At 43.1% G+C, this 21992-nt stretch overlaps 2 protein-coding genes across 5 annotated transcripts in view; one reads left to right on the plus strand and one right to left on the minus strand.

Annotated features, from left to right (window-relative positions):
* Positions 1–13108, plus strand: part of MTUS1 (microtubule associated scaffold protein 1) — a 187131-nt gene extending 174023 nt beyond the window's left edge. For all 4 annotated transcript variants that reach the window (XM_065901479.1, XM_065901478.1, XM_065901480.1 and 1 more), the window contains 7 exons: positions 2845–3059; positions 4611–4716; positions 6431–6504; positions 6628–6723; positions 8456–8572; positions 11894–11991; positions 12555–13108. In XM_065901479.1, the coding sequence (XP_065757551.1) occupies positions 2845–3059; positions 4611–4716; positions 6431–6504; positions 6628–6723; positions 8456–8572; positions 11894–11991; positions 12555–12843 (995 nt within the window). In that variant the 3' untranslated portion in view covers positions 12844–13108. The remainder of the gene's footprint in view (positions 1–2844; positions 3060–4610; positions 4717–6430; positions 6505–6627; positions 6724–8455; positions 8573–11893; positions 11992–12554) is intronic.
* A 3642-nt stretch (positions 13109–16750) lies between these two features.
* Positions 16751–21992, minus strand: part of PDGFRL (platelet derived growth factor receptor like) — a 77715-nt gene continuing 72473 nt past the window's right edge. Inside the window, exons 5-6 of the mRNA XM_065901482.1 lie at positions 18934–19073; positions 16751–17466 (exon numbers count right to left, since the gene is read on the minus strand). Of these exons, the coding sequence (XP_065757554.1) occupies positions 17278–17466; positions 18934–19073 (329 nt within the window). The 3' untranslated portion in view covers positions 16751–17277. The remainder of the gene's footprint in view (positions 17467–18933; positions 19074–21992) is intronic.

Consider the following 21992-nt stretch of genomic DNA (forward strand, 5'->3'; position numbering starts at 1 on the left):
CATGAACAGAGGAACCTGGTGAGCTACAGTCCACGGGGTTGCAAAGGGTCAGACGGGACTGAGAACACACACACGCATGTCATTATTTCAGTATGACTTATTTTACCTCTGGAGGAATACTGACGTGGGACAAGGGCTGGAATTTCTACTGCCATGTGGCATATTCCCAAGAAAACAAGTCTACATGATTGTCCAAAATTCATCCCAGGAGCCATCCAATTTCCCTTTACTTAAGTAGAATAATCATTGATGTAAATCTCCTTTTCTCCGTGAAATAATCCTTTTCCTTCCACTACTCCAGAAATACATATTCCTTACCAAAAGAGGGGTAAGGATTACTTTATAACAGACTTACCAGTACCCATTTTGTATAAGTCCATGGGCACTCTAGGATGTGGAGAATGTACGTCCTCCTTACACGTACAGTAGCACACCTTTCCCCTAGTAGATAAAGGAAGGCTGGACAAGTCCAAAGTCAAACTTCCCCAGAAATGATTTTTTCACTTTTTATTGGAGTAGAGTTGACTTATAACGTTGCATTCGTTTCCCCTGTACGGCAAAGTGTATCGGTGATACATATATCCATGCTTTTTTAGATTCATTGCCCATACAAGTCACTGTGTTGAGTAGAGTTCCCTGTGCTATACAGTAGGTCCTCACTAGTTCCCTGTTTATACAGTAGTGTATATGTGTTAATCCCAATCTCCAAACATACCTCCTTTCCTCCAAGTAACCAAAAATTTGTTTTCTATATCCATGCCTCTACTTCTAGTTTGTAAATACTTGTAACCCTCCTTTTTTTTAGATTCCACATATAAGTGATATTGCATGATATTTGTCTTTCTGTGTCTGACTTCACTCAGTATGACAATGTCTAGGTCCATCCATGTTGCTGCAAATGGTTTTGCTCTTTTTAACTGCTGAGTAATATTCCATTGTATATATGCACCACATCTTCTTTATCCACTCCTCCGTCAGAGGATACTTAGGCTGTGTCTATGTGTTGGATACTGTACGTAGTGCTGCTGTGAACCCTGGGGTTCGTGTATCTTTTTGAATTATGGTTTTCCCTGGGTATATTTTGGGTCATATGGTAGTAATATTTTTAGGTTCTTTTGTTTATTTTTTTAAGAAATGTCCATGCTGTTCTCTATGGTGGCTGTACCATTTTACATTCTCACTAGCATTTACTGTCTGCAGATTTTTTTGATGATGGCCATTCTGACTGGTGTGAGGTGATACCTCATGGAAAACTAAGTATCTGCTCCCATCACTTCATGGCAAATAGATGGGGAAACAATGGAAACAGTGAGTTATTTTATTTTGGGGGGCTCCAAAATCACTGCAGATGGTGATTGCAGCCATAAAATTAAAAGACGATTGCTCCTTGGAAGAAAAGCTATGACCAACCTAGACAGCATATTAAAAAGCAGAGACATTACTTTTCCAACAAAGGTCCATCTAGTCAAAGCTATGGTTTTTCCAGTAGTCATGCATGGATGTGAGAGTTGGACTATGAAGAAAGCTGAGTGCCGAAGAATTGATGCTTCTGAACTGTGGTGTTGGAGAAGACTCTTGAGAGTCTCTTGGACTGCAAGGAGATCCAACCAGTCCATCCTAAAGGAGATCGGTCCTGGGTGTTCATTGGAAAGACTGATGCTGAAGCTGAAACTCCAATACTTTGGCCACCTGATGTGAAGTGGTGACTCATTTGAAAAGACCCTGATGCTGGGAGGGGTTGGGGACAGGAGGAGAAGGGGATGACAGAGGATGAGATGGCTGGATGGCATCACTCACTCATTGGACATGAGTTTGAGTAAGTTCCAGGAGTTGGTGATGGACAGGGAACCCTGGTGTGCTACAGTCGATGGGGTCTCAAAGAGTTGGACACGACTGAGCAACTGAACTGAACTGAATAATTAGTGATGTTGAGCATCTTTTCATGTGTTTGTTGGTCATCTGTATGTTTTCTTTGGAGAAATGTCTGTTTGACTCTTCCGCCTATGTTTTGATTGGGTTCATTTGATATTGAACTGCATGAGTTGTTTGTATATTTTGTAGATTAATCCCTTATTAGTTGCTTCATTTGCAAGTGTTTTCTCCCATTTCTTTCAGGATTTATTATAGTGTGTGTGGGTATTTATTCATGTGGAAGTTCTGCAAGGTATTGTTAATAATTCTGTTCTGGGTAGTGATAGTGAAAGGTTAGGCTGGTCTGATTTTAAATTATGTTTATCAAGTTTCTTTGCCTTTTTAAAATGTTAACCTTTCAATTTATACACATTGTGGTGTAGCTTTTCAGTGTGTTTTCCCTAAAGTTTTTATGTTCTGGTGATTTGTGTTCCATATAATCTAATATTTTGTTTTTCTTACTGTATTTTTGAAGTCATGAGTCTACATTGGCTCCAATCATGTGCAAGCTTCAAGTCTGTTTCTTCTTTGTGGTCTTGCCTTCTCTGTTCCTTCTCTGTCTCAGCTGCCCCCCCCAGGGGCTGGCCTGCCTCAGACACCTCAGCCAATCAGAGCCTCTCCTCCTGGAGGCCCCTGCACTGATTGGTCGGCACGTGGAAGGATGCCCTGCACCTGGGAACCTGGCTCTGCCCAGGACTTCTCTTACTGCTTGATAGACAGCTGGCCCTTTGCTGCCAGAGACCATTTCCTCTCCTTCCCCTTTACCCTTCTCTCCTGAACGTTATGGTTGAGAATCTGGTCCCGAGAGAATGAGCACTGGGAGCCCCGTGTTTATGCCCTCCGAGTCATCACAGCTGTGTGTGAGTGTTAACGGATGTAGCCAGTTAGCAGGCTGAGTGTCATCTTCTCTTTCCTTTTTCCATCTCTTTTCAGTCACTGTTTCAACCACCTGTGAGAAGTTAGAAAAAGCCAGGAATGAGTTGCAAATAGCTTATGAAGGATTTGTCCAGAAGCTAAACCTGCAGCACCAGACTGATCTAACAGAGCTGGAGAATCGGCTTAAAGAATTTTACACCGGGGAATGTGAAAAGCTTCAGAACATCTACATTGAAGAAGCAGAGAAATACAAAACTCAATTGCAGGAACAGGTCTGTACTTTTAGAACCCGAGCATGTACTCGGCCATTGCTGTTAATTTCAATTCTAACTGTTGTCTGATGAGGGTCTTCCTACGATGACCTTCTCTTTGTTGGATGCCCCTTGATGAATTTCATTATAATTTAAATAAATGAAACAATTTTTAAAGTAAATTTTTTGATCAAAGCAATGTATGTATGTTGAGTGAAAGATTGAAAGAAAAAAAGATAAAATTTAAGCAACCCTTTAAAATTGTTTTTAATTGAAATATAGCTGTATAAGATTATATAAGTTACAGGATTACAATATAGTGATTCACAATTTTTAAAGGTTGAAAGAGAAAGTTAGTCACTTAGTCATGTTTGACTCTTTGTGACCCCATGGACTGTAGCCCACCAGGCTCCTCTATCCATGGGATTCTCCAGGCAAGAATACTGGAGTGGATGGCCATTCCCTTCTCCAGACGATTCTCTGGACCCAGGGCTCGAACCCAGATCTCCTGCATTGCAGGCAGATTCTTTACCATATAAGCTACAAGGAAGTTCATACTCCTGTTACAGTTATTATAAAATACTGGCTATACAGAAAGAGTCACAAAAGTAGACGACAACTTACTGTTACCAAGAGGGGTAGGAGAAGGAGGGTTGGATGAATTGGAAGATTGGGATTCACAAGTTTTAAAGATTATAACTGTATTTATAGTTATTATAAAACAGTGACTGCATTCCCCATGTTGTATAATATAGCCTTGCAGCTTATCTTATACCTAATAGTTTGTGCCTCTTATTTCCCTGCTCCTATATTACCTTTCTCCCTCCCCTCTCCCCACTGGTTACCACTAGTTTGTTTCCCATATCTGTGAGTCTATTTCTTTTTTGTTAAAGTCCCTAGTTTACTGTAATTTTTAGATTCCACATATAAGTGATATATATAGTATTTGTCTTTATTTCACTTAGAATTAACACCTTCCAAGGCCATCCATGTTGCTGCAAATGAAAAATTTCATTCTTTAATGCCTCCGTGGTATTGCATTGTTTGTGGGTATATATACACATACACATGTACATATACATACATACATATATATACACACACCCCACATCTTCTTGATCTATTCATCTGTTGATGGTCATTTTGGTTGCTCTCATATCTTCACATTTATAAATAATGCTGCTATGAACATTGGGGTGCAGGTATCTTTTCAAATTAATGTTTTTGGGTTTTTTTTCAGGTATATTTTAAAAAATAAAACATCCATTTATCCTACTACATAGAAAGAACCCCTTTGTAAGCATTCTGGTACTGCTAAAACATTGGTTTGCATTTCTTCTTTTCTTGTTTAATAACTTGTGTTTTTCACTTCATAGTACATCCTAAACCTCTCTTTAATTTCCTTGCTTCCTTTTAAAATCAAGTTTTCATTTCAGCTTTACATGTGCCTGGTAGCCCTTTAGACTTGAATGCAAGTTAATGTGTCACATCTCCTAATGCTGCCGCCTATTTATTCATTCACCTTAGGACTTGATTTTATTGGTAAACTGTTGTTTTGGTTTTTTCTTACAGTTTGACAACTTAAATGCTACCCATGAAACCTCTAAGTTGAAAATCGAAGCAAGCCACTCTGAGAAAATAGAATTGCTAAAGAAGGCCTATGAAACCTCCCTTTCAGGCAAGAATACTTTTTCTCTATTGAAATTGAATAAGAGCTCATGGAACAGTGTGGTGTGTTTCCACACAGAAATGATTCATAACTTCCCCTCCAGAGAATGCACCGTGGTGCTCAGTTTTGGAGGGTTTCTTGGTTTCTTTTTGCATTGTTTATTGGGAGTGGTACATGCCCTTTCCCCTAAGGAGGCAGATAAGAGTTTTGTTTTGTTTTGTTTTCATTTTTTATAAATGCCAGTCTTTTAGGAAAGAGAGTGAACTTTTAAGGAACTTTATGGCCTTTTTGGTAGTAGCTGTGCTTAAACACTTCAGATCCTAGGAAGGATCTGTGAGTTTGCATCTTGCCCGCAGTGAAGGGCCTACAGCAGGCACTTCTGCACGCCAGGACTGTTGGGAAAGGTAGATGGCACTTGTTTGGATAAAAAAATTATTTATTTCATCATGATTAGAAGAGGTGAAGTAAAAGGAAAAGAATACACATTGAGGAAACCAGAACTGAAAGAGACACGTGTATCCAGTGTTCATCGCAGCACTGTTTACAATAGCCAGGACATGGAAGCAACCTAGATGTCCACCAGCAAATGAACAGATAAGAAAGCTGTGGTACATATACACAGTGGAATATCACTCAGCCATTAAAAAGAATACATTTGAATCAGTTCTAATGAAGTGGATTAAACTGGGGCCTATTATACAGAGTGAAGTAAGCCAGAAAGAAAAACACCAATACAGTATACTAACGCATATATATGGAATTTAGAAAGATGGTAACGATAACCCTATATGCGAGACGGCAACAGAGACACAGATGTATAGAACAGTCTTTTGGATTCTGTGGAAGAAGGCAAGGATGGGATGATCTGAGAGAATATCATTGAAACATGTATATTATCATATGTGAAACAGATCGCCAGTCCAGGTTCGATGCATGAGACAGGGTGCTCAAGGCTGCTGCACTGGGATGACCCTGAGGGATGGGGTGGGGAGGGAGGGGGGAGGGAGAGTCAGGGTGGGGGGAACACATGTACACCTGTGGCTGATTCATGTCAATGTATGGCAAAACCACTACAATATTGTAAGGTAATTAGCCTCCAGTTAAACAAATTAAAAAAGAAATCTAAAAAAAGAAAATAATAAGAAGCCATTTTTTTAAATAGAACATAAGTGCCTATGTAGCTGAAGCTCTTGCACGTTCAGTTGCATCTACAGAGAAACATCTGGACATGTGGTGAGAACTGGCCCTATGAGCTTTGTCAGGGCTTTCTCACCAGAAAAACAGATGTGTTGTGTGAGGTCAGCGATGAGAACATGTGGAGTGACTGGCCCAGGGTAGATGTTAGTGAACACTGGTTTTCTTCCTTTCTGTTGGAGATGGGTTTACTTTGAGGCTTCTGTTTGGTTCGTGAAGAGCAACTAGAACAGAGCACAGAGACTCAGCCCAGGAATCTGAGGGCATGCTCTATGTTCCCTGAGCTCTTTTGGCCTCTCTGAGCCTCTATGTTCTCATCCATAAAATGGGAATTAGCTGCCTTACTCACCTCATGGGCTAATTTGAGAACAAGTAGCTTAATTTATAAAAAAAAAAAAAAGTACCATACAAATGTAAAGTAACATAGGTACAGTACCTCATAGTCAACTCTTGTATCCATGTGCTTTAACGAATGTAGACTACAGTGATCTCATAGGGTATTATTGACTCAAAACTCACTTCTTTCCAGAAATCAAGAAAAGCCATGAAATGGAAAAGAAATCCCTCGAGGACCTGCTGTGCGAGAAGCAGGAGTCACTAGAGGTAGGTAAATCTCGATCTCTAGCACACACACCCGATCATCATCCTTGAGGCCTGTGTGGTTTCGGTATGTTTCTGGTGCCAGCCTGTTAACTCATGTTCCACATTTCATTGCTTGTGTTTCAGAAACAAATCAGTGATCTGAAGAGTGAAAATGATGCTTTAAATGAAAAGTTGAAATCAGAAGAACAGAAAAGAATATCAAGAGAGAAAGCAAATTTAGTAAGTCGTGTATGCTCTCCGATCACTGTTGAATTTTCCTTCTGTTCAACTGTCTCTTAGAGTCAAATAAGTATTCAGCAGCTAGAGAAACAGTATGGGTTTGGAGTTCTTTTCATAGCCTGCAGTATGCTTTTTCAACTGTATATAGTGGCTTCTTTGGTTACTAGTGGTTCTTTTTTTTTTTTTTTTTTTAAATTCTAAAAACTGACATGACAGGTGAAATCTGATATATTGCTAATGGTCTATGCTAATACCTACAGGAAGATAGGAAAAACCTCAATTAGGGTCAGAGTTTTTTATGTGAAGACTTCACTTTTTAAAAAAATTAACTTGCTATATTGGGATATAATTTATATACCACAATAGTCATTCTTTTAAAAAAAAAAAAAGACAGATCAGCAGTTCACAAGTTGTGCCTTGGTCACAGGGTCTAATTCCACTTTTATCACCCCCCCCCCCCCAAAGAAACCCTGCAGCTATTAAGTCCTCCTCCTCCCCCAACCTGCCCCCCCCAAACAAACAAACAAACCCAAACTCCCCAGCCCTTCAGTATCACCAGTCTCCTTTCGTCTCTATGGATGAGCCTGCTCTGGATATTTCACTGAAATAGAATCATGCTACATGTGGCTTTCTGTGTCTGGCCTCTTTTCCTCGGCTTTTGTTTTCAAGGTCTGTGCATAGTGTAACAGGTACATAAATTTCATTCCTTGTTATGGCTGAACAATATTTCACTGTGTGGATAATCCTCACTTTTGAAAAATACGAATTTCTCTGGTAAACTTAACTTTCTTTTCCAACTTGTATCCTTACTTCTTTGCATCCCCCCAACTTGTTTGGGGTCCCTCAGTGAGCTCTGTGAAGTGGTCCCCACGGGCACTGATTCCCTGATTCCCCATACGGGTTGCTTATGGGGAACGTTAACTACTGTCCAGAAGGAAAGTTTTTATGATCAACACACCGTCACCATGGACTCTTATCTGAGGAATTCCCTCACTGAACATCTGATCAAAGGCCTGTGCGCTGTGAACTTGTATCATAGGTTAACTTGTATTCAAGGTTCACTTGAATTTCCATAATTAAGGCCAAGGAGTCAGGGAATCCACCCTGGTGGCATGCTCTCACAGGCTGATCTTCCCTTACGTAGGGTTTATCTGGGATGGAATTTTCACAGTGCATGTATCCTATGCCATGTAGGTGCTGGGGTGTCACTCACTGATGGGGCATTATTCTGCCCTAGAAGGACAGCCAGGTCAACACATGCCCATCATGGCAAACATCTGAAAGCCTCAGGACATGATTGCCATTTCTGTTGTTTGCCAGAGAGCCCTATGAACACACTGCCTGCATATTCCCCCTCAGTCACTGACTTAGGTTAGAGCGAACGATCGTTCCCTGTTCTCCCTCCAAACATCTCTGCAGTCAGAGTTCTGTTTTGTATTGTAAGCTGTGGCTTTCCTCTTACTTCCATAACATATTACGTTACTGATGAGTTAGTGAGAATGTTTTCAAATGTGGAACGCGTTATATCGTTTTTAAGACCAAAGACTTTGAGATGGAAGCCACTTAACCCTTCTTTTCAGCTCTTTCTTTGAACCTGTAAGAGAAGGTCAATGTCTCTTGCCACTTGTTTAAATTTCTAAATGTAATCAAAGCCATCTTTGTATTAAGAACGTGAACCATGTGGTTGTGTTCGGTGATCAGTCAGAGCCATGTCCTGCTGCGTCTTTTCCAGAAAAATCCTCAGATCATGTATCTAGAGCAAGAGTTAGAAAGCCTGAAAGCCGTGCTGGAGATCAAGAATGAGAAATTGCGCCAACAGGATGTCAAGTTAATGAAGATGGAGAAGCTGGTAAGTTTCATTCAGAGCCTCACGGAGCGGGGTAATACCTGAGGCCTCTGGACTAGATCTGTGGGGTTGCCTTCGTGGCTAGAGATGTTTGAAAACATAGGAAAGGAAAAAGAGGTTACGTTTTCTCTTCTATGTTAGCTTAAGGCTTATTCGTTGCTGCCTTCTGCAACAGTTTTTTGGATTTTCCCCCCCACCCCCCACCAAGGAACATGCAGAGGAGCATTCAGTGTTTCGAAAAATAACAACAAAGGTCATTCATATCCATGGTCTGGGGATAGCCACCTGCATAAAAAGGATGTTTAAATAATGTAAAAGTGGTTATTTAATATATTACCACCTCTAGGGCTTTGTTATGCTCAAATCAGTTGGGCGCTTAATTCCCTCAGAGCAATTCAATCTTGCTAAATATCTTAATTCTTCATCTTGCTTCATGGGAATTAGACTGTTATAAAATTAACCTGGTTGGACAAGTAGACAGTGCTATGAAAAACAAGAATAAAGTTTAGTTTGTGGCCTCCAGGACAGACAACTGACGTCAGCATGTGGGGAGTCCATCCAGGGCTTTGTGGGAGGTTGTCCCTTCTCCCTCTAACTGTAGGTGACTCAGTGTTGAGGAGGTGCCTCCGTCAAACCCAAACCAGCCCTGGACGGTAGGAAGCATGGAAGTCACTCATTATTCATCATTTCGTTTGTTTGTTTTTGCTGTTTGGTTTTCTTCTAGAGACTATTACCTATCCAGGGAGGTAAGAGCTCCTGTGGACACATGGATGCTCTGAGTGACCAGGGAAGTTTGTTTTTGTAGAGGAAGGAGAGAGCTCATGGTCTCTAATGGCCCCAACCTGGTATTCACCAGCTTCTGCCAGAGGGACAGACCGCCCTGTTCTGTCAGGTCTCGTGCCTGCCACTGTGGCCATCAGCCCTGACTCAGATAATCCTGTCAGTAGCCGGTTGTCCCCTATGCTGCCACTCACACGTCAAAACTTTTCAAGCCATTATGTGCAGTAAGAACAGACTCTGCTGTAAAGTTACTCATCCATCTTAATTTTCATTGATCCACAAGTATTTCTGTCCGTTGCCATGCCCAGGAAGTATTGGTCGGCTTGGCATGGTGTATATGCAGAAGGAGGGGTTGATATGATGACAGATAAGCCCACTATTACCTTGTTTATTTGTAACCTCCATGCCTTTTATCAAAAATAAGACACTTAGAAAGCAAAGAGGCTTTCTCCATTAGAAAAAAGAAAAAAAGTATCCCTGCTGATCATTAGCTCTGAGAGATGTTTTCCAGGGCCAGTTTCCTCTCCAGTAAAATGAGGAATTGGAAGAGATACTATTTTAAGGTCAATCACTACCCAGATTTTCCCACCTCATGTTTTTATCGTGCATTCCTTTATACTTCCTGGAAATTCCAAGGCTCCCTCTGTTTTACATGCTAGTCACATTTTGGGATATTTCACCTGGTTGGCTTGTCCTAAGTTTTCTCTGGATAATAAGATGTTGGTGCTGGGAATGTAAATTGGTACAGTCACTGTGGAGAACAGTATGGAAGTTCCTTAAAAAACTAAAACTATCATATGACCTAGCAATCCCACTCCTGGGCGTATACCCTGAGAAAACCACAATGCAAAAAGACATGTACCCAGGGCTCATGGCAGCATTATTTACAACAGCATCCTAAATGTCCATCACCAGATGAATGGACAGAGAAGATGAGGTACGTATATACAATGGAGTAGTACCTCAACCATAGAAAGGAACAAAACTGGGTCATTTGTAGAGATGTGGATGGACCTAGATACTGTCATACAGAGTGAAATAGATCAGAAAGAGAAGAACAAAGATCGTGTGTTAATGCATATATGTAGAATCTAGAAAAATGGTAATGAACTTACCTGCAGGGCAGGAATAGAGAGACAGACGGAGAGAATGGACCTGTGGACACGGGAGGGGAGGGTGGGACGAGCTCAGAGAGTAACACTGACATAGATACACTACCAAGTGTAAAATAAATCGCTGATGGGAATGCTGAGCACAAGGAGCTCAGCGTGGTCCCGGTGATGACCCAGAGAGCTGGAAACCGGGGAAGGCTCGAGAGGGAGGGGATACACATATACACAGAGCTGATTCACACTGTTGTGCAGCAGAAACTAGCGACACTGGAAAGCAATTATACTTCAGTTAAAAAAACAAACACCAGCACTGCAAAGAGTTGAAATGAGAGTAGCTTAGTTACAGGCAACAGTGACAAGGGCTTAGCACGAAGTTGGACAGAGCTGTGATGTCCCCTCCAAGAGGGGAATGAACTCTTACCTTCAGAAAGGGAGCAGGGGTGTAATCAGCTCTTCATCATTAGCTGATTCAGTGTCTTCTGGGCTTTTCTCCTTTAATCTCGCAGATAGTTTTGCTTGCCTCTTGTCCTTCCCAGGCTAAACTTTCAAGGAAAACAAACATGTCTTTAGTTCAGCTAAGAAGGGGCGCCTTTTGTCACGCACTTCTTTGTTTGGCGGCTCCATGGAGCTCTGTGGATTGCACCGAGCGGCCACTCTGAGTGACCACTCTCAGTGGCCACGCTGACGAGTCACGGTGATTAAGGTCGTGTTAAACACTGCCACAAACTGAGTTTTCACCAAATGTGGGCTTTTTTTTTCCTTCCCAAATTGACCACAAGAAGCTGCAGTGTCTCTGATACATGCTGGCTGCCTGGCTGCGGTTTTCTTTATCACCGTGAGACTGAAAGAGGCAGAGCCTCCAAGGGCAGGGCGCCAATTCTCAGGAATTCTAAACCAGCGTGACCTTGGACACATCAGTAACCCCTGTGTGTGTGTGTGTTCACACGCCCTGGCACACGTTTGAAAAGTAATATCCGTGTGCTCCGTTTTGCTGCAGTAGATTCTTTTTTGCAGTGCATCAGTGTAGAGACATTCAACATACTATTCAGAGTAGCCGTTGACCTATATACGTTACCGTGTGTAAAACAGCCAGTGGGAAGCTGCATCATATAGCACAGGGAGCTGAGGTCAGTGCTCTGCGATGACCTAGAGGAGTGGGATGGGGGATCCAGGGTAGGAGATATCTGTATACATACAGCTGATTGACTTCATTGTGCAGCAGACACCAATGCAACATTGTAGAGCAATTACACTCCAATAATAAATCATTTAAATAAAATAAAAGTAGTGCTAACCTTGAAAAGAATTAAAAAAAAAAACTTTTCTAAATTAAATCTCTGTAGTATGCACTGGTATCAGGAAGGTACCTCACGGAATAAGGGGCCTATGAAATTTTTAATGTATGAATGTTGGCACTCTCGTTTATGCCAAGGTGGACAATAACACAGCACTGGTGGACAAACTGAAGCGATTCCAGCAGGAGAATGAAGAACTAAAAGCTCGGATGGACAAGCACATGGCAATTTCGAGGTAAAAATGCCACTGTCCTGTTTGCCCCAAGCTTCTTCCTGCCTCAGACACGAACACTGCGTGTTCCTTTCTTAGCACCACTCCTGTCCCTCCGGGACTGAAGCGAGTGGTTAAAGAGGTTCTGATTTCTGCCTGGGAAATGACTGTAGCCCGTGGCGCCTTCACTCACCCACGGGGCCTAGACCAAAGGCTTCCCTTTCCAGGGAAACCTGGCTGATGAAGTGGAGAATGCCCTCAGAGAAGGATCATCACAGCAGTAAACAAACCCCAAGCAGCAAACAGCCCCCCGGCCCCCACCACCTCCGAGGGTGCTAAGACACACAGCCTCCCTGTGGGTGTGTTACTAGGTCTACTATGAAAGTGCCTCAAAGTATAGCTTTTCCTTCAGCTCCAGCTCACACTTCCCGGGTTCCTCTGCCAGCCCAGCACCGGTGTACAGCAGTTCCTTTCATTCCAGAGATCATCTGGGGGCTCTCAAATTTAAAACAGAATTTTTTTTCAGCCTCTTAAAAAGAAAAAGAAAAAAAGACTCACATGATTTCTGGCTCCTTTCTGTCTGCCAGGCAACTTTCCACGGAGCAGGCGGTCCTGCAGGAGTCGCTGGAGAAGGAGTCCAAGGTCAACAAGCGCCTCTCCATGGAGAATGAGGAGCTGCTCTGGAAGCTCCACAATGGAAACCTGTGCAGTCCCAAGAGGTCCCCCACGTCCCCCGCCACCCCCTTCCAGTCGCCTCGGAACTCCGGCTCCTTCCCCAGCCCGTCTCACCCAGATGACCTTCCTGGGAGCCACAGACAGACTGACGGCGTCTCTGCAGGACTGACCCCGCCCGCAACTGCGCACCACCCGCCCTAGAAGTGGGAAGCCCCGGCCGAACCGGCTCCTCCCACGTGAGACCGGACTCCGGAGGAAGGCGTCCGACCCGGTCCAAAGATGCTACGGGAACGGATCTACACGGACACTGTCGCACAAAGCACTTAGAGGACGGGAAAAACCTTGGTCATTGCCTTTTTCACCTATGGGTAAAGGGGAAAACTCTCAGGGGCCTGTTAAGATAAAGATTTATATAACCTTTGTAACCTTATATAACCTTTGTAATTTATATAACCTTCACCACAGACACCTTCTTGTGCTGCTTCTTTTGGTCTGACTGGGGCTGTGTGGATGGAGCGGATGGACCCGGGTGTCGCGTCTGTTGACCGCTGCCTCCCTTGGTGTGTGTTGAGCTGAGCATCTCTGGAGACACGTTCATCAAGCAGTCCTCAGTGTAGACATCTCTGCAGAAGCCATAGAGGGAAGAGCAATAGTTGCTGGAGTTAGGATTCTTCACTACCGGCCTGCTCGGCCCTCTGCCCTGGGGGAAAAGCGGGGGCCACAGAAGCAGCTCTGACTTCCCCGGGTCTGTACCTTCTCTGCATCCTTTTGGGGTACCTTGTAGGCAGCCTTTCAGTGTTCAGCTGTGTCAGTTGAAACAAGCTAGATTTTTTTTTTAACTTACCCATGTGAACATGAAATACTACAATCCATTTTCTCAGGCTATGAGCAAATGCAGAACCCTAATTTTGCTTGAAAAGAAAGAAATCTGTATAAAGAAAGAGCAGTACCCATGGATTGCTCTCTGCCTTATTTTTAGCTTGATCTGAGCTATTCTCAGTGATTTCAACTGGCTTCTTCTCTCCCATCCCCATCCCCCTGCCCCTCTCTACCCCATCCAGAGCCACAAAAGCAAACCTTCCACCTCCTTCCTGCTTTTTTCTGGGACAAGGAATATGCTTTGCCAAAGCCAGCTCATCTTCAAGGTGCTCACCACTTTTCCAAATAAACCAGGGCCTGGTTCCAAAAGTACAAATTTGGGGACATCCTAGAGAGATTAAAGAACGAGAAAGAGTCAATAGCTGACAGAACTGGGAAAGATAGGATTCGGTGCTTAGGGATGACTAAGAGCACCTTACTAATAGAGCAGGCTGGGGAGAGAATGCTAAATTTCCACATACCTTTGAGGAATCGTCCTGTCCTGGGGAAGACAGCAGAATGACCAGTCGGTGAGGAAAATGCGGCTTGTCCAGCTTTTCTCCAGGTTGCATTTCAGTCCCTCTTCAAAACATCACTTACTACCTCCCCCAGTTCTAATATGTTGGGGGAAGTAGAAGGGAAAATTGTGGCTTTTTTCTCTCTCCCGGCGCGTGTCAAGCTTGTGCTGTCAGTATTCACTAATCAGCATAGCTGACATTCAGTGGCTTTACAAATAACCCCTATGGCAAGAACAGGTTCAGGCCACTAGAGGTGGATCTTTGAGTTGTCACTTACACATACACTACAAAGCAATGCTCAAATTTCACCAAGCTAGGCTTCAACAGTATGTGAACCAAGAATTTCCAGATGTTCAAGCTGGATTTAGAAAAGGCAGAGGAACCAGAGATCAAATTGCCAACATCTGTTGGATTATAGAAAAAGCAAGAGAATTCCAGAAAAACATCTGCTTCATTGACTACGCTAAAGCCTTCACCTGTGTGGATCACAACAAACTATGGAAAATTGTTAAAAAGATGGGAATACCTGACCACCTTACCTGCCTCCTGAGAAATCTGTATGCAGGTCAAGAAGCAGCAGTTAGAACTGGATATCAAACAACAGACTGGTTCCAAATCGGGAAAAGAGTATGTAAAGGCTATATATTGTTACTCTGCTTATTTAACTTATATGCAGAGTACATCATGTGAAATGCCAGGCTAGATGAAGCAAAAGCTGGAATCAAGATTGCCAGGAGAAATATCAATAACCTCAGATATGCAGATGACACCACCCTTGTGACAAAAAGCAAAGAACTAAAGAACCTCTTGATGAACGTGAAAGAGGAGAGTGAAAAAGTTGGCTTAAAACTCAACATTCAAGAAGATCATGGCATCTGGTCCCATCACTTCATGGCAAATAGATGAGGAAACAATGCAAACAGTGACAGACTTTATTTTTGGGGGCTCCAAAATCACTTCAGATGGTGACTGCAATTATGAAATTAAAAGATGCTTGCTCCTTGGAAGGAACCCTATGACCAACCTAGACAGCATATTAAAAAGCAGAGCCATTACTTTGCCTACAAAGGTCCGTCTGGTCAAAACTATGGTTTTTCCAGTAGTCATGTATGAATGTGAGAGTTGTACCATAAAGAAAGCTGAGTGCCGAAGAATTGATGCTTTTGAACTGTGGTGTTGGAGAAGACTCTTGAGAGTCCCTTGGACCGCAAGGAGATCCAACCAGTCCATCCTAAAGGAAATCAGTCCGGAATATTCATTGGAAGGATTGATGCTGAAGCTGAAACTTCAATACTTTGGCCTCCCTAATGCGAAGAACTGACTCATTGGAAAAGACCCTGATGCTGGGAAAGATTGAAGGCAGGAGGAGAAGGGGATGACAGAGGATGAGATGGTTGGATGGCATCACCGACTCAATGGACATGAGTCTGAGCAAGCTCTGGGGTTTGGTGATGGACAAGGGAAGCCTGGCATGCTGCAGTCCATGGGGTCGCAGAGAGTCAAGACACAACTGAGCAACTGAACTGACACAGTGGACAGATATTCATGATGCATTGTTTGTTTTACTAGTGATTGTTTCTAAAGTCTTTAACCTCTGACACTTGATTATGTATGTAACCTTTCATGTTCATTTCTGATAAATGGGAACGTAGGTTCACTGCCACCTCCTGGAATCTCTCCCTGCTCGCTTTCCAAGCTGTCCTCGACGTCAAAGTGGGGTTTGTCATTCTATCCCCTGCACATGGTAAATCTTGTGCTGTTCACTGTGTCTTCCATGCCATTTAAGTGTCTGGGGTAATCATTCTGACAGTTAATACAAAACGTCTTCAGAGAATGGGAGATGATGAGAGAGGAAATAAAACAGAACTTTAAAACTATTTTGAAACCAAATGTTACCACTTAGGATGCAAAATGTTGGCACATCATAAAAACATGAGTGTGTAAACAGCCATAGTTATGCTCAGTTTGGAGTGATGCAAAGTATTTTAATCAAATAAATAATGCTGGAATATTCTATATAAGGGTTGCATCCTCTGACATAGTTCACTCTCCAAAGTGTTACCTAGTTTACACCATAGGAATTATCTCCTCTTAACCTATTTCCTAGGAATTTCCAATGCAACCACAAAATTGGACATGAGCTGAAATTTACCTCCCAGAGCTAAGACTTCAAGATTTTCTAAATTTAAAGCTACGGGTATTTGAGAAATAATAAACTTTTACTGGTTTTAATGGTAGTTTCTGCTGTATAAGATAAGAAAATTGGAACAGCTACAGTCTACATATTTTGAAGATGGTAAAAATAAGCCTAAACAAAGTGGAATCTTCCTTAACCTGTGCATCTATTTTATATTGAAAGTTAAACATTTAAAAACACATGCTGGGTTTCCTTGGTGATCCAGTAGTTAAGAAGCTGCCAGGGATACTGTTTCCATACCTGTTTGGGGCAGATCCCACATGCCGCAGAGCAGCTAAGCCTGTGCTCTAGAGCCTGCGAGCTGTGACTACTGAAGCCCATGCGCCTAGAGCCTGTGCTCCGCAACGAGAAGTCAGTGCAGGGCAATGAACAACAGCCCCTGCTCCCCGCAACTAGAGAAGGCCCATGTGCAGCAACGAAGACCCAGGATAATCTAATGATCTTTAAAAAAAAAAAAAAAACTGCTGTTCTTACTAAATGTCTAATCTAGAACTAGTAATTCTGAGTGCAGCAGTTTTAAAAAAAAGTTTATATGATATTTTTTTATTTTTCATATCATACAATAGTTCATGTATAGTTGAACTATGTATACAAAATCACTACATTTTTAGATTCTCTCATGGTGTGGTGGTGATACCCAAGGCATTATTAGGTATTGACTCAAACATTGCTGCCAACGAGTGCTTCTGGATGTACTTCTGGATACTGCTGGGTGTACTTCAAGCAGACTTAAACAACAAGCACTTAACCCTTTTTTTTTTTTAACTTTTTACAAAAACTTGCTTCTTTAATAGAAATGATTATATAAATTGTTTACATATATGCCTTCTGAGTAGAAACACTAGAAATGCATATACGTAGGTCAGCAGTCAGAATACATGCTTTCTGCTAGGAGAGATAACACTTCTATAATTAGACCGGATGACTTCCTCTGAGTTTGGAGGTCTGGGTCTGACTCAAGGCAGAGCCTGGGGTTTGGCCCTGGCAAAGACAAAGAACCCCGGGGCTGGTTGCGGACACCAGTGGGCTTTCCCTCAGTTCATTTATACTTCGTCTCCCAAGTCAGGAAGACTCCACAGTGGTGGCTACTGTGGTCTGTCCCTGGAGATTCTGAGCAGTGCAAATGTAATAACCTGCATCAATGGTCTCAAAGTCTTCAATGCTCAGGACACTCTGGGAGATCCGTGTGGTGTGCCCAAGGCCTCTGTGGATCAGCCGCCAGGAGTTCTGAATCGTCACAGGTCTTTCATCCTGTTGAACGATACCCACGGGGGCTGGAGCCCAAACCACGCGCCGCTCTCAACAGCTCCCATTCATCTGCCACTGCTGAGTATCCCTCCCAAAGCGCAAAACACACGCTCCTACAGGGCTGTTGGTATGCGCAGCTCATGGGAGCTCTGACACTGTCTAGTCAGTTTAGGCTGCATTTTTTCTTTTCCAAGCAGTCTTGAATTTCATTATGCTGTTTGGCTCTCTCTTCCTGCCCTTGTCTTCAAGTTTCTACTTAATATAAATTTTACTCTTTGGGAACTTCAAGAATGTGGGGCTGGTATTAGGCATAAAGATACAGATAAATTTTCCCACTGCTCTGCTGTTGACACTGCTCACGTTCACCCCTTGGCGCAGTGGTTCTCACAGAACTTAGAAGCCCAAAGCTCTCACCTTGTAAATGAATATGAGCTCTCAACTGCTCAGATTTGGGGGAGGGAGACATGATTAGCCAAATGTGCCCTAGGACTGCAGTGGGCGAAAAGCTGTCCCGGGCTGGATAAAATTATACCCGAGGTGACTTCACTCCCTATTTCTAGAAAGTGAGATGGTCACTTCTGAGATGCTTCCTCCAACTTCGGTGATATGTAGTGTCTTCTGAATTAGTTTAACACAATCGTAATATTTATAGTATTACTGAATTAATACCCTTTCTGCTAATAATTAGCAATGTAAAGAAACCAAAAAACCTCTCATGCAAGCTATTAATGTCTTCTAAATGGGACAACACTTCAGAAACAAGTCCTTAGCACTGGAAAGCACCATTCTCCAGGAGAGTTCTTTTCCCCCAATCACAGCCCTTCACCCAGAAGCGTATTGGCTGCCAAGGACATCTTAGGATGCAAGATCCAGGTCTCTTCTGGCAGCAAGGGGACTGTTCCATGTTGGTAGCGAGGCTGTCTATTTTAGTGAGCAGAACAGGCCCCCAGCTGCATGTGCTGGAGCTGCGTTTATGGCAAATCTATTTTAAGATAATCTCAGCCTCACGGCACCTTTTCCAAGACCTGGGTTTACATGCCAACTTGGTGGGTATCTGCTAAGAGCTCTTTGCCCCAGGAACCAGCTTTTACATGGAGAAGGCTAAAGGACTCCAGAAGGAAGGTAGATTAGCCTCCAACTGACCCAAAATTAAGACTGCAAATTGAGATTGGGGTTGAAGAAAGGAGGCCCCCTCCTTTCCTGTTCTTGCCCCTGTCCTCTTCCTTCAGGGTCATGAAGAAAGATAATACAAAAGAGGGTACATTAAATAAATTACCTAATGGAACCCAGTCGCTTTTTTTTTTTCCTATTCTAAAAAAAAAAAAAAAAAAAAAAAAAAAAGCCATTTATTGGATTGGCCACAAAGTTCCTTTGGGTTTTTCTATAACAGGGAAAAAACTGAATGAACTTTTTGGACAACCGAATATAAACATACTGAAACATCTTAGGAGCAAGCCACTGCATGCTTACCTTCTGCCCTGGGTAGGTCCACTTGAATTCCACCTCCACATCTGGCTCCCCCAGGACTGTGCAGAGGACACTCACATCATCTCCCCCCTTCACTTTGTTCGCAGAGGCCAAGATGGTCGTTGACGGAGGGCCACTGGGAACTGGAAACGAGCAGGGACAGCGGCGTGGGAGGATATCCATGGGCAAGGGTGGCAGACACAAACCAACAGACGTGTTCTCTTCTCTGGGCAGATATGGGACATCCCTGCCTTTCTTCAGCTGCCCAGCTAGCATCGGGCCTGCTCTGTCCTCTACCTGGAGCTTTATGATGCCTCTTCTCTATCTTGGTTGTCCAGAATGGGGTGGACATCCAGAGGCCCCCAGACATTCCACTTGTAATGAGAGGCACCCAGAAGATCTGTGAGGAGCTCATGTGAATCAAAAGGTGGAGAGAGAAGAAGGGGCTTGGGAGCAGAACAAGGGGAAGGAAGAGAAGGTGGTCTGGAGGGAGGACCACCAACAGAGGAAGAGGGACAGACAGGCATATGACTCGGCAGCCTCAGGAGGAAGAGGAGTAAGTCAGAATCCACCAACGGGACAGATGCTTGCAGGACGGGCATGTGGGATCTCTCCTTCGCGGCACTGCAGAGACAACATTCTTCATCAGACTCAAGTCTACTAGAGCAGCTTCAAGCACGGCATGGATCCAGCAATGTGCTGGGAGAGGAGGGTAAGGCAGGGAACCAGCCAGACATGATCTCAGAGCCCCAGGCCCTCCATTCCAGCGGAGGAGGTGCACCCTCAAAAGGTCACTGTGTGGTGGGTTTAGAACCTGAGCTGTGGGAAGAACCGAAGGAGAAGCCCAGGGTGCCGCAGAAGTTCAGGATGGTCTGAGAAGCATGAAAGGTTTCCTTAAGGGATGTTTGGACTAAAATCTGAAGGTTTGCAGGGAAAAAGGGAGGGACCAGCAGACAGGCCCCGAGGTGAGTAGAGGGGAACCCTAGGGAGGGCAGAGGCCAGCCCTGCAAGACCTTTCAAGCCATATGGAAGATTTTAACTTTGGTTCTAGGAAAAGTTCATTAGTTCAGAGGTTCATTGGTTCAGTGGTTTATTTAGCCCACAGAATGGTTTTAACTGGACCAATAATCAGTTACTGGGTGGAAGATGGAGAAAGCGTGGGCATGGAAGAGACCAATTGGAAAGGTACTCATGTTAGACCAAGGAAGAAGTGATGATAGTTGAACTCTTTTTGCAGTAGGATGGACAGCAGAATTCAGAGGCTTTGATGGAATGAGTCAGGACTGGGAGGAGCTGGGAGTGTTTTGGGTTCCTGCACCCCAGAAATGCAGCACCATCACTGGGATGAGGGCAACTGAAGAACCAGACCTGGAAGGAAGGCCCAGAGCTCAGGAAAGGGCCTGTGAAGCAGCTCAGTGCAGATGTTGGAGAGACAGTTGGGTACAGGAAGCTGGCGCATCCAGATCCAGGCCACATCCATTCCCCTGGGAGTGATTAGTAAACAAATATGCAGCAGAGTGTGGCTATGGTTGAGACCACCCAGGAGGAGCATGGGGACAAAGAAAGTGCCTGGGGGAACTCCAACATTTAAAACCTAGGAGAGGCAGCTCATTCTATGAGGCCTCCATCACCCTGACACCAAAACCAGATAAAGATATCACAAAAAAGGAAAATCACAGGCTGATATTACTGATGAACATAGACATAAAAATCCTCAACAAAATACATGCAAGCCAAATCCAACAACACATTAAAAAGATCATACACTATGATCAAGTGGGATTTATCCCAGGGATTCAAGGATTCTTCAATGTACGCGAATTAATGTGATACATCATATTAACAAACTAAATAAAAACCATACGATCATCTCAATAGATGCAGAAAAAGCTTTTGACAAAATTCAATGCCCATTTATGATAAAAACTGTCCATTAGGTGGGCACAGGTAATTATTATATTACCTCAACATAATAAAGGCCATATATGACAAACCCACAACTGACATCTTTCTCAGTGGTGAAAAACTGAAAGCAGTTCCAATAAGGTCAGGAACAAGAGAAGGGTGTTTACTCTCACCACTATTCTTCAGCATAGATTTGGAAGTCCTAGCCACAGCAGAGAAGAAAAAGAAATGAAACAAATCTAAACTGAAAGGAAGAAGTAAAACTATCACTGTTTGCAGATGACATGATACTAAACATCAAAATCCTAAAGACACTACCAGAAAACTACTAGAGCTCATCAATGAATTTGGTAAATTTGCAGGATATAAAAAAATACACAGAAATCTATTGCGTTCCCATATACTAATAATGAGAGATCAGAAAGAGAAATTAAGGAAACAATCCCATTTACCATCACACCAAAACGAATAAAATACCTAGGAATAAACTTACCTAAGGAGGCAAAAGACCTGTATTCAGAAAACTATAAGATGCTGAAAGTGTGAAAGTGAAAGTCAGTCGCTCAGTCGTGTCCAACTCTTTGCGATCCTATGGACTGAAGCCTGCCAGGTTCTTCTGAACTTGGGATTCTCCAGGCAAGAATACTGGAGTGGGTTGCCATCCCCCTTTTCCAGGGGATCTTCCCAACCCAGGTCTCCTGCACTGCAGGCAGATTCTTTACCATCAGAGTCATCAGGGAAGCCCCATAAGATGCTAATGAAAGAAATAAAAAATGACACATACCGAAGGAGAGAGATACCATGTCACTGTCAAAATGACTGTACTACCCAAAGTAATCTACGGATATAAATGCAATTTCTATCAAATTACCAAAGGCATTTTTCACAGAAGTAGAACAAAAACCTTTCAAATTTATATGGAAATAAAAAAGACCCTGAATAGTCAAAGCAATTTTGAGGAGGGAAAATGGAACTGGAGGAATCAGCCTCCCTGACTTCAGACTTTACTACAAAGCCACAGTAATCAAAATAATATGATTCTGGCACAAAAACAGAAATATACATCAATGGAACAGGACAGAAATTCCAGAGATAAACCCAAGCACCTATGGTGCTAATCCATGACAAAAGTGGCAAGACAATACAATGGAGACAAG

This window comes from Muntiacus reevesi, chromosome 10 (genome assembly GCF_963930625.1).
Source record: "Muntiacus reevesi chromosome 10, mMunRee1.1, whole genome shotgun sequence".
In the NCBI taxonomy this organism is placed as follows: domain Eukaryota; kingdom Metazoa; phylum Chordata; class Mammalia; order Artiodactyla; family Cervidae; genus Muntiacus; species Muntiacus reevesi.